Raw genomic sequence first — 13,041 nt, 5'->3', positions numbered from 1 at the left:
GGGGTTTGGGAGAGGGGGTAGGCTGGAGGTGTGTGGGGGGGGGGGGGACTCCGCTGAGAAGAACCGGGGCGGTGAGGAGAGAGGAGAGGACGGACTACAGGAAGCCCTCTGCGGCAGAGGAAACCCAGACCAGGCTGATCCGGCACAGAACTCCGCCGGCATCCCCGGGTGCGCTGCGTGCACGCCGCGTCAGCTCGTCCTGCGACTCTCACCGAAACCACCCAACCAGGCTGACCCCCCCCCCCCCACTCCACCCACACCCACACCCCCACCCCGCCTCAACATCCAACATCTCCACCGGCAGCGTGTTGCAGGGTGGAGCTGGACTCACGGACTGCCGGCCACATAACATCCTGGCGTGAATGCGTCTTAGATGGTCTCCGTCATCGCCGGGTCGGCTCCCCCCGTCTCCCCCCCTCCCCCCCTCACCTCCCTTCATCTCCACCTCCTCGGTTTCCCCTCTGTAGGTACGTACATCCTCCGGCTCTGTGCATCTGTGCAACCTGTCCGAGTGCACAAACACAACTACAGAAAGCATTAGTCAGCTCTGATTCCGAGCACACTTTGGCTCAGAGATTTTTCCTTTTTGCGCACAGATCCGTGCTGAGCGCAGCGGGGGTTGTGGCTGCTAAATGTAAAGAAGGCTGTCAGTATCCTCTCTGACCGCGGAGCAGAGAAGTGCTGCCTCATTTAGCAGCTTTCTGTCCTTTTTTTTTTTTTTTTTTTGCACCATTCCAGCGGATGAGACAACCCCGGGGAAAGGGGCGCCCCTGTGACCGGAGGAAGGTTGGATTCTCCCCGGCCGGTGACCTCCCGACGCCCGGCGCCACCTCTCCTCCCGCCGGGCTGAGAGTGACGGAGCCCACGGATGCGTCCGGCGGGCCCTGATGCTCGGCGGTGCTCCGGGGGTTTCCGGTCGGTGGGAGAGGCTCGAGCCGCGGCCGCGCGCTAGGATGCTGCGCCAGGTGTTGCACGCGGGCCTGAGGAGCTCCTTCCACGCGCTGGGCCGGTTCGTGGCGGGCCACCCGGTGTTCTTCGCCTCGGCGCCCGTGCTCCTGTCCATCCTGCTCGGGGCCAGCTTCAGCCGGTACCGCGTGGAGGAGGACGTGGAGAGCCTCCTCGCGCCGAAGCACAGCCTGGCCAAGATAGAGGGCAACCTCGTGGACAGCCTGTTCCCGGTCAACCGCTCCAAGCACGCGCTCTACTCCGACCTGCAGACGCCCGGCCGCTACGGGCGCGTGATCGTCACCACCCGAAAGGGGAGCGTGCTCGACCCGGCTCACCTGGACACCATCCTGAAGGTAGGCACGCGCACGACGCCGATTGTAAACACACCGTCATAATACTTCTAAGAAGTCAAGACGTTCCGTTTAGATTTGGTCTTTAAAAAATAAATAAATAAATAAATAAATTCCAACTGATACGAAATGAAATGTACACACAGAGCCCACCAAAAAACGGCCCTTAACTCAGCCAAACGCTGTAATCCGAGACACATGGCTTTCTCTGCAACCAACAGCAACAGTAACTGAAACCTCTGAGCTACTAACTCTGCCAGCAGGTTGGGTACTTCTCCAGTTCAGCTCGGCGCCCTTTAAATCACACTGAAACATATCAAAGTGGAGCTTCTGCCAATCCAGCTGTAACGATGATAATCACAAAAAAGACCAAACCCATCCAGGGGCACAAACGCACACGAAGGTCAGTTTCTGGAAGGCCAGAGCACAAAGTGTGTGCAGTCGGTCTTGCTCTTCATCCTCAGTGATTGATGACCTTGAACAGAGCAACACAGCTCCTTTTCGGGCAAACCCCGACAACCTTTACAGTTGTAAGGCTGAGCATTTTAATTACAGAGTGGAGTTAGCCGCAGCTCGGAGGCCTCTGTGTCCACGCTGCTGTTGCTGAATGGATTTATGAGTATTGCCTCGATACCCCTGGAGCAATTAGCCAAAAGATTTCATGAAGCTATGAGGTTGTAATCAGAGCTTGCCGGCTAATAGGCCTGAGACTCCAAACTGAACTGTGCAGGCCGTGTCATCCCGGTCCGTGTTTGTTCGGTCCAACGAGGACGGCCACACTTCCAGACACGGTAGTTTACTGCTGAAAAGAAAGTAAAAAAAAAAATAAAATAAAATCCGCCGTTACATAATCTCACACTGTTACATGCCATAATTTCCCTCCCTCTCTACTTCTCCCAGCCGCTGGGTCTGTACTTGTTGCATACAGTCTGGGCTGCAGCTGGTGTTGGTGGAGAAAGAGGAGACACTGAAATAGGCCAAGTGTAGAAAATGTGATTCACATCCATTGACTGCATCCTGCACTCATCTATTTTAGCTCCTGTCAGTGAAGTTGAGAAACTACCTTGATGTGATAACGATAACAGCAGGCGCAGAAATACAAAATGAACAAACTGCGTTTTGATGATTCTGTATTCATCTCATCATCAGGCCTGAAATAGCTTTTCATACTTTATTGTGTTTGCTAATTTCATAAAAATATGTAGTTACAATAAAAGCAAGTCACGTCTACACAAAGAGACCAGCATTAATCCCGTTCAAAATCATACCACCGTACTCTGACCGTATGACGTGCTGCGTGTCGTGTTGCTGCGGCTCGTCATCAGAGCAACATGATGTTTTCACTGACAGATTTACTGTTCAAACACAAGACTTTATGTTTTTTTTTTATGGCTGCGCCACTTTGTGAAATGAAAATGTTCCATATGCTATGTGAATTTTCATTCAAGACACATTGTGCATTTTATTTTGGACAAGAGGTTCAACAATATGTGATAACGGTGAAGTAAAAATCAAGGTCTTTTGAAATGGAGATCCGCTCGGGCGTGTATTTTCAGTTATGCTCATCAGACGGATACAGAAACCTTAAAGATTTATGAACATACTTAAATTCAGTCGTATGTGTAACTACAAATAAGATGGATAAGAAACAACAATTTTGCCTTTAAAAGCGGTGTAACTGATCTACGGCTGTCAGTTCAGAGATTTTAAACGGCCACCAGGAAACTGTAAACAATAATGATGCTGCTAAAGTGACAGAAATGACAGGAATAAGGTAACAGAACCCGTACCTGACAGCCGGTCTTAGGACGGGCTGCTAACAGGAAGTAGCTTCCATTTTCAGCACTTTTCTGCGCACACACACACACACACACACACCCCCTCCCTCTCCGAAGTCAATGCAGCACTCGTGAGGTGGGAGACAGCTCTGCCTATGTTTGCTGTGGCAGAGACTGGCATCAGGCCTGTTGCTTAGTAACCAACACTGTGGTGGATGCTGGCACTGTTGTCCTCTCACCATAGAAACGGCGGAGGATTCAGAGACTGCCATTGTTATCCTGTCGAGTAAAACACATGAATTCCCCCCACACATCTCTCTTTCTTATTATCATATGCAGCTAGAAACTCAAAGTAGACAAAGCTTGAGCCGCTCGTACAGATGTTTTTTTGAGAAACTTGGATGGAACTTTTTTGTTGTCCCTCCTGTCACACTTGATTTGGGCCAGCTGAAAGTGAATGGACCTCTGTGTTGTGCCTTTTTTTTTTTTTTTTTTTTGTCTCTACATGCAGCTCCACAGGCGGATCTACCAGATGCAGGTGACCGTCCCGGCCACAGGCTTCAATAGTTTCAACTACTCCTTCTCATACCTCTGCCTCCCCGACGACAAGAACGTCTGCATCATCGATGACATCATTCGGGCCATGGAAGAGATCCAGTCAGCTCGCATCTCCAACCGCACCGTCCCAGTCCTGCGGTACCCGATCACGCAGCTGGCAGACGGGCGGCAGGCGTACATTGGACACCAGCTGGGCGGAGTGCAGGGGTGGGGTCCCAGTGGGGCGGTTCGAGGTCTTGGGACAGGAGCTCGGGGAGAAGGGGTACGTTCCGCCAGGGCGCTGCAGCTCACCTACTACCTCCAAGCCCGAGGCAGCCTGATGGACCGGGTGGCCAGCCAATGGGAAAAGGCCTTCTGTGCAGAGTTACAGCACTTTGCGGCATTGCACCCAAAGCTGGGGCTCTACCCTTCCACTTCCTCTTCTCTGAGGACAGACTTCCAGTTTTCTTCGGTGCTGGCCCGTCGTCCCCTGTTGGCCAGCTTGGGTGTGTGCAGTGTGTTGGCCGTCCTCTGCTGCTCCATGAGGGACTGTGTGAGGTCCAAACCCTGGTTGGGACTGCTGGCTTTGCTGTCAATCACACTGTCAGGCCTCACTGCTGCTGGGATACTCAACCTGACCGGGGCCACCTACAACTCTACATACCTGGGCATCCCTTTCGTCATGCTCGGTAGGTTTAAAATTTTTATTTCTGGTGGTCAATCAACCAATACATCTGTTGCCTGTTTTTGAGCAATATATGTGTATTTCTTCTGGCCCAGGACAGTCTTTGGTCTTACACACCAGGACTGTCCTCGTGGTCTGGGAAAATGGTCCTTCCACATCACAACCAATTCTGGTGCACACACAGTCAGCCACCAGTAGAGGATACCAGCTGGAACACATGAAAAGTGGGAATGGATGGGCCGGGCTTGGGCCATGAAACCAGATTTTATATGAGAAGTTTCAGCTTTCCACCAATGGCCCTTCTTTTTACTTTTTGAGTCTTCGTAATTCTGCATGTCCGAGCCGCTGTTCCCCATTTGGCCTCCCAGCAATTTTTTTTTTACTCAGTACTTGTCTTTCTTTTGTCAAGGGCAGAAAAGTCAGTGCTACACAAAAGCAGAGAAAAATCAAAGAAAAGTGAAGCTAACACATGACAGGTGCACAGGTGCCGCAGTGAACATTTCCCCTTGTTTCGAAAACACAATCTGCCTGTGTTCATCATCTGCTCTTTCGATACCTGGGATGGGTTTTTGCAGACTCCAGCTCCGGGCTGAGTGCCGTTTCAAAGTAGAGAGAACATCGAAATGACTGACAAATGTCGGGGCATGAACTTGACTAGCAGAGGGGGAGGATGTTGGCAGAAACAACACATACTCTGACAAAACCTCAAAGGGGACCCAAAAAGTAAAAAAAAAAAGTTTAAGTTCTTCATCTGGATTCTGGACCAAAAGCAGAGCTGAAGAAACTATTTAACCTATTTATCGCAACATATCCTCCAAGTGTAATGACAAAATACATTGATTTCAAGCTAAGAGGTCTCATGTCGTCATGCCTCTGTCAAGAGGACAGTGTGATTTGTGAGCCCCCATCAAAAAATATTATGAACAAGCACAAAAAAAGAATGACTTCTATTTCTGTCCTATCTTATATTGGAACAAACATGACTTTGTCGTGATTACAGAAAAATTGTTTGGGTTGAAGTAATAATGATGATGAGAATAAGAAAGATAGAAGGGAGACTTTATTAAACCTAAGAGGGATATTAAATGGGACATTTCGACATAATAAAATGGAGCTATTGCCACATACTGCCATTAACATGCAGCCATTACACATAATTTAGCTTTTTACTGCTACATCATTAACGTAAGGAAAACGTGGTCGGAAGTCAATGGTTGCCTTTTGTAGGAAATGAGAAACATCACATTGACATTCATCTCCTGGGTGAATGTGAACGAATTCATTAATAATTAATCAAGAAATCTGCAACTATTTTTATAGTCCTATAATTACTTTTGTAATTTTTAAACTTTTTTCTGCATACCTGACCTCCGCAAAATAAATTAATTCAATGAGTTTATTAAACTTCAACAGTACATGCAGTGAAACACACTCCTCTGTAAATACGTAGCATTAAGCATTTAGACTGGTTTAGCTTGGCCGTTTCTTCTGAAGTATTTGTCGAGGTTTAGGGAGTAATAAAGTTGCAAAGCCATTAGCAAACAACAATGTGCTCACCAGCATTGTTTTATGTTTGTTTTTGCAGAGTTATATGTACCAAAGTGAGAAATCTGTCTGCAATGTTTGCGTATTCATGTGGGTTTTGTTTTTTGGATCGAGATAAGATAAAGGGATGAAAAGCAGGCAAGAGATTCTATGATGCAATAAACGAAAAACGAACAAACTCGGAGCAAAATGGAAATGTCTAACGTATGCGCACAGGCATACATGCAGTCACAAGACGTGCTGTACGCAAATATTCATGCACACATGTACTCTATACCATAATTACTCTGTGATGTGGAGGAGGGAAAGCTGCTGTTAGGCTTAAAATAACTGCAGAGGGGACAGAATAGAAATGGGGAATGGAGGCACGGGGGGGAGGGTTTGATGAAATATCACTCTAAATGGGGGCTGAGTTAAGGATTCTGTGAGTTGAAAATGAAGTTAAACTGTAGTTAGAAGGAAGACAAGCAGGCAGGCAGGAAGATTTTTCAGAATGCCGGTGGGCCGACAGAAAAAGGTGGGAGGAAGTGTGAGGAGAGGAAAAGAAGTGTTGCTGTACTACAGGATTGGATTAGGAAAAGAAAAGGGAGTAAAACTGTATATTTAATGTTTTTATGGTGAACAGGATTTAGCATCTTTCTCCTCCTGAACCTCTCCTCTGCGTACAAGATGTGTGTCGAATCTGAGGAAAATGGCGCACAACAGCCTACTAATAATTATAACAGCAGTGTCCATTTGTAGAACTTGTAAATTGATAGAGATGAATGAGTCTGGGAAGGGATGGAGATCGAACTGAAAACATTTCAAGGAGCTATAATAGTGTATAATAAAAATTAAAAATTAAACAGTTGACATGAGTGCTTTATATTCTTTGGTGGTGGCTTCTTAATTGTCAGGTTTTGCTGCTTTTCTTTGTCATATAAAGGAAATGTCTTTGGACTTTTGAGGCTTTAGTTGGCCAAAGCCAAACATTCAAAGACGCCATCTCTGGAAAGTTGCAACTTGATAGCTGCTCTAGGCATGATCAGCACTTTAAACTGGATTTTCACAGTCTGAAATGCATTTTATGGTACAATACCAATGTCCAGGGACTGAAATGGATTTGCAAGAAGACTCCTCCCTATATCTTGGCTACATTCTTCTTCAGTAGTGTCTGAAAGTGTCTGTGTGTCTGTCAATGAGTGTACATTTCAGACCGGTAAATATCAAAATCTATGAGCAAGTGCTGCGCCGAGTCAGTCTTTTCACTTCCATCTTTTCTCTCTGCAACGTTAACCTCCCCACCTCATTCCCTCTCTCTCAAACACATAAACACACTCTAAAGATCTGCATACTTCCTCAGTTGCGCCCACGCCTGAAGTGTCGGTATGTTACGCCTCTGCTAAGGTGTTAAGTGTTTCGCCATGGTGAGGTCACTGGGATGGGGGGGTTGGTTAGGGGAGCTGCTGGAGGGTGTACTTGTGTCACTGGTGAATCATGGGCGTCATGACAACCACTGAAGAGGAAACTATTAAAAACCATCTGCCGCTCGAATATCAACATGCATGTGCATGCATATGTACGCAGCATATGCAGTCACATCCAGTTCAAACGGCCTTTTATTCATATCCACCTATCAGATGTCAGGATTACATTTTTCCTAAACAGTTGTGCTGTTGTCTTTTTCAGAATATTTTGTTTTAATTGTGTCATTTGTTATTCTGAAGTGGGTGCAAATCGTAGGGTCACAAGAGGTCACAAGAGGATTGCATTTCCACGGTGCCTGACATCTGTCATTACACACATTTCCAGTTCAGATGTGGTTCAAATGTGACATTATGTGGAGGACTGTTTTAAAAAAAAAAAAATAAATAAATAAAAACCAGGCAGGCTGAGTTATTACTCTCCTTTGTGCAACAATGACTTAGAATAAACTGAAGTAAAGCTAGGTGCAATTGAGGAGCTCGATCAAAACAGGAAACTGGTTTGTCAACATTTTCTTATTGGGGTCTTTTGACAGCAATGCTTTCTCCGCCGTCCCATAAAACCAGTGCATGTGTTCTTTGTCTGTGTGCCATTAGAGGGATGTTAGAGGAGCATAGTTTTAGTTATGGATGTCTGCAGACATAGACCATTAAACCTCCTTAAAGATCTCTAACAAAGTCGTATTTCAAAGATGCAACAATTCTTTTTTTTTTTTTTTTTGGCCAGTTGGGGGCAGTGGAACAACATCAACATATTAATGGCTCTAAGGAACATATTCATAAACAATCCTCTGCCATATTGATTTGGAGAAGGATCTCTGTCCCTCTGACCGACACAAGTTCCCAGGTTCTGTTGTGATTTTCTACAATGTGGGCTGGGAGAGCCAAACAATAAACAGAGAAACTATAAAGCAGCTTCGCACTCAAGAGAACTGCAGAATCATGATAATTCACAGAGAGCGCATCACCACCAGCGACCCTGTTTAACTTCAGGGGGCTGGACACCCCGTTAAGTGCTTGTCAGATGGTTGTATGGGTTCAGAGAGCCCCCTCCAGGAGTCTCTGTAACTTTCATTTGACCAGCTCTTGATATAAAAGTATCGACCAGTGCAGCTTTATGGTATGTTCGTAAAGGGACATAAAAACGGAGGCATAAAAAGTCACCCGTGACTAATTTCGTCTGGGTAAATGGGCAATGTAGCACAAATCCCCTGATAGAGCATGAATCCTCTGTTTCTGTTCCCTCCTCAGGTCACGGCCTCTTCGGCTCCTTTGAGATGCTGTCGTCATGGAGACGAACCCGGGAGGACCAGCACGTAAAGGAGCGTGTGGCGAGCGTCTTCGAGGACGTCATGCTGCGTTTCTCTGGCTCCACCATGCTGCACCTGATGACCCTGGGCCTGGCCGCCTCGCCACTCACCAACATGGAGGCCGTCCGGCTCTTCTGCCGCACCGCCGCCTTAGCCGTCACCATCAGCTACGTTTACATGCTGTCTTTCTACAGCTCCTGCCTGGTGTTTACAGGATACCTGGAGTCCGGATACAGGCACGGCTGCTTCTGCCGCAGAGTCCCCAAGCCGGACCATCTGGACTCTAAACCGGCCTGGTACCGGTGTTTGATGTACACCCGCTACCAGGACGAGACTCAAACCACCAACCCGCCACACGGGGTCGTGCACTGTCACACCCACCCACCGAACCCCAACCTCACTCACGCACATGTGCACACGCACCCGCACACTGCAAACAACCCGAATTCACATGGACATGCTCATGTGGCCAACACGCACGCACATCCGCACCCTCACGCACACTCCACGCCCAGCGTAGACCCTCATCCTCAGGACTCTCACCTTCTGCTGGGGTGCGTGCGGCGCTGCTATGGAGACTGGATCACTAACACGTATGTGAAACCCTTTGTGGTTCTGCTGTATCTGGTCTACATCTCCTTCGGATTGATGGGCTTCCTACAGGTGAGGAAGCAATGCACACACCGCAGCAATACAACAACCAGTAAACACAACACGAGCGAAACGTATATTTTAAATGTTGGCTGCATGTATGCAAGCACGCGCAGTTTGGGCACGTTTTAAAGCAAAACAAGGAATTAAGAGTTACCAACATAAATGTAAAGGATGAGTAATGATATGAAAGCCCTGAAAGAACAAAATGGAGAAAAGTTTCTGACAGGATGTAATGAGTTTGTTGTGTCGTGGCGCCTGAGTCGACTATACATGCCGACCGCTTTCTCCACCTACATTCTTCATCTGTAATTTCATTTCACTTTGTAGCTTCTTAAAATTCTCCTGCTCTATTCTGACGGCCACAACAGATGTCTTGTCATGTTCCAACATGAGGGGGCTCTTTGGGGTCCATGTGCGTCTGTTTCCAGGGCCCATAACGTTTCTGTTGTCAACAGGTGGCTCAAGGGTCTGACCCCAGCGCGCTGGTTGCCATGGATACAACAACAGTATTGTACACGCGTGCCCAGCACCGATACTTCAGCTCATACTCCCCGGTCATCGGATTTTATATCTACGAAAGCGCCCCTTACTGGAACGCCTCCGTGCAGCGGGACCTGCTGGAATACGCCAAAGGCTTCCAGAGAATCAGCTGGCTGGAGGCCTACCTGAACTACCTGGCGGACCGCAACCAGTCCACCAGCCAGCCGCGGGAAAACTTCACCCGCACGCTCCGCCACTCCTTCCTCCGCGAGCCGCAGTTCGCCCACTTCACGGACGACATCATATTTGCAGAGCGTGGTCAGGGCGAGGAGCCTGACGTGGCCGCGTCACGGATCTTCCTGGTGGCCAAGACGATGGAGAACAAACGCGAGGAGATGTCGGTGCTGCTGGACACGTTGCGACGCCTGTCGCTGACGTCACGCGTGCGTTTCCTCATCTTCAACCCCTCGTTCGTCTACCTTGACCGCTACGCTGCGGCGGTGAGCTCCCCCCTCAGACACTCACTGCTGGCGGTGCTCTTCCTGCTGGGCCTGTCCTCTCTGGCTGTGGTGGAGCCGCTGGTATCCGTGTGGCTGGGCCTCACCCTGCTCTCTGTGCAGTTCGGGGTGCTGGGCTTCATGACTCTTTGGGGCGTGGAACTGGACTGCATGTCCGTGTTGTGTCTGATCGCCGCCTTGGGACACTCGGCAGACTGCAGCGGCCCCCTCCTCTGCGGCTTCGCCTCGGGTCGGGGCGAGAGCAGGACTCGCTGGGTGAGAGTGGCCCTGGAGAGACACGGGGTCCCCTCGCTACAGACGCTCATCTGCTACAGCGCCGCCCTGGTGCCTGTTGGCTCCGTGCGCTCCAACCTCACACGCACACTGTTCCGCTGCCTCACCCTCACGGCCGTCTGTTCGGCCCTGCACACGCTGGCGTTCCTGCCCACCCTCCTCACCTTCCTGCCCCCCTCCAAAACCCGGGGCCACCGTCCCGGGGAGGGGCAGAGGCAGGAGGTGGAGTGCGTTGAAATGAACGACAGCACCCGAGTGGTCGACCAGATCACCACTGTCTGAGCACGGGATGATGGTGATGATGATGGTGATGCTGTTGCCATGGTGACTGCCGACTGGGAATCGGTTCATTGTAGTCTTAGCAGCCACCGTGCACGCTGCAGACAAGATGCTGATTCTTGTGAAGAGAGGGGGAAAAGAAGCGAAAGATGGGAAGAATTAATAGAGGCTGAATGTTGAGAAAGAAAAACAGATTGAATCGAGTAAAGGCGAGTGTGAGCCTAGGAAAGACGAGGGGGGAGAGAGAGAGAGGTTTCCAATGCAGTGTATCCATGGTTACCTGCTTATTGCTAGTGCAGCGTGGCATATGAATGAGCACCCCTCCTCTCAAATGACCAAACAGAGTGAGAGATCAGCTGAGGTCAGGCCTGGATGTGACCTTATCACAGAGAAAGTGCCACAACTTTCATGTCTCCAAAACTTGCTTTAGATTCGATCACATTGTTTGGCTACTGCTATTTGTCCGCCATATGAAGTACATGCACAAGTACAGCTAAAGTGACATGAGGCAATCATCTGTATAACTCAAGTATTTCTACTTTAATGCTGGACAAATAAAAACAACTGAAGAAAACATGGTGGTACTTAATTTTTAGCTGAAAAGAACGTTAGTAATTGCTCATATTTTCAGACAGTAAGTTCTTGTTTAAATTGTTTTGCATTAATATTTTAAATCCCTAATTGTTTTGTTTTTTTAAACCTGAGAACAACAATGTCCTGATATGAGCTCAAAAGTTACCGAAATACAGTAAAGTTTAGGAAATGTTCTGTGTGAGGGTGAGGTTGTGATCAATATTCAGTTGAGGTGAGGAGATTATTTTCTCAAAGCACTGAAAGATCTCCCACCTCTTCTCAGTCGCTCCTCATTATCCACAGAGCACAGCTTCAACAGTATGTCAGACAAAGACAACAAGAACAGTGATTCCTCCCGTTCGTTTGTGCTTTGTTGGGTCTTTGCAGGCATCGACTACCCAACAGTCACCTCTCCCTCCTGAGAACTGTAAATGTTTTGTTGTTGCTCCTAAAATGATCAGATTTGATTCATTTCATTCTGGCCAACCTTTTTAATCCTTACCTGATTTAGTAACCCCGAGTCTTTCCAGACTTTCTCTACCAATTTAAATTGTGCAGTCAAACCAGCCTAATCTGGTGCATACCTGTCATTGTTAAAACGATCTGTCCATCCATTTGATAAAAGTGCATTGAATCCAGACAGGCGTGAGAGCTCGGGATCATCTATAATGTCCAATTAGATCTACCATGCAGACCTTCCATGTATCACGGTAGTGTAGATGGTTTAAGCACCAGCAACCAGTGAAAGTGAAAGTGTTCTTTTTCAATCTGTAGTGATTGATGGCCCCGAATCACAGAGGCTTGTTGCCTTTTATTCCCAAGCTCATCTCACTGGTTAAAGGCGTGTGTGTGTGGGAGTTCTTGCTATTGTTACACCATGCTTCTCTCTTGACACTCGTCTGAATGAAAGAATTGTTCAGGTCCATTCACTGGCTTCCCATTTGGCCACTTGGTTCGATTTTTAGTTTTTTTTGTTTTCTCTGCACATGCGTGACGGTCCCGCTAACTGTGGGCTGTGTTATCTTCTGCAAAACGCTACCGTGCGTAACCATTCCTGGAACTGAGAGCAGTTCCTTCTGAATGTAACCTACAGACAAAGCATTCTTCTCTGCTGCACGAGAAACTTTCTAAAATCTCTTAAAATCTTGAAGCTCAAGGAGTCAAAGTTGTCCCAGAGTTTAGATTCCATCTCTATGAATGCTGCTTCTTTTTAAGTGATCTGACAAGACTTATGTTGTCATTTAGAGCAAATGGTAATGCAGTGATAGTTGTCCATCGATCGCAGAATGAGGATTTGGTAATAATAAATCTGACATACTGTAACGGCACCTCCAGAACAGGTCGCTGCGGCCCCAGACAAATAAATCCAGACACAGAGGAACAAATCTCTGTAATCTACTCAGACGAGGCATCCCTGTTTTGGACTCTAGCATCTCTGCCGAGCTATATTTCATTTTGAATAATTTGCTGTCTGTAGTCTGTCTGTGTGCAGACCAGCTGACACACTCACTGAAACACACACACACACATACACACACACAGGTGCAGGCGTCCCTGTGTGTGTATAAGTTTATGTGCGTGCAAGCAAAAAATAAATAAATAAAAGAAGAAGAATTAGGAAGGGTTTAATGTCGTGCAAGAACAGAGA

At 47.8% G+C, this 13,041-nt stretch overlaps 1 protein-coding gene across 1 annotated transcript; it reads left to right on the top strand.

Annotated features, from left to right (window-relative positions):
- The first annotated feature begins 326 nt into the window (after positions 1–326).
- On the top strand, positions 327–11,329 carry ptchd1 (patched domain containing 1). The gene is made up of 5 exons (XM_029529367.1): positions 327–467; positions 739–1,301; positions 3,588–4,302; positions 8,558–9,279; positions 9,726–11,329. Exons 2-5 carry the CDS (start codon positions 888–890, stop codon positions 10,821–10,823), a joined length of 2,949 nt encoding a protein of 982 aa, XP_029385227.1. The 5' UTR covers positions 327–467; positions 739–887; the 3' UTR covers positions 10,824–11,329.
- Positions 11,330–13,041: the final 1,712 nt, after the last annotated feature.

This window comes from Echeneis naucrates, chromosome 20 (genome assembly GCF_900963305.1).
Source record: "Echeneis naucrates chromosome 20, fEcheNa1.1, whole genome shotgun sequence".
Classification (NCBI taxonomy): domain Eukaryota; kingdom Metazoa; phylum Chordata; class Actinopteri; order Carangiformes; family Echeneidae; genus Echeneis; species Echeneis naucrates.
The sequence above is the reverse complement of the archived record's forward strand: the minus strand, read 5'-3'. Positions and strand labels throughout refer to the sequence as shown.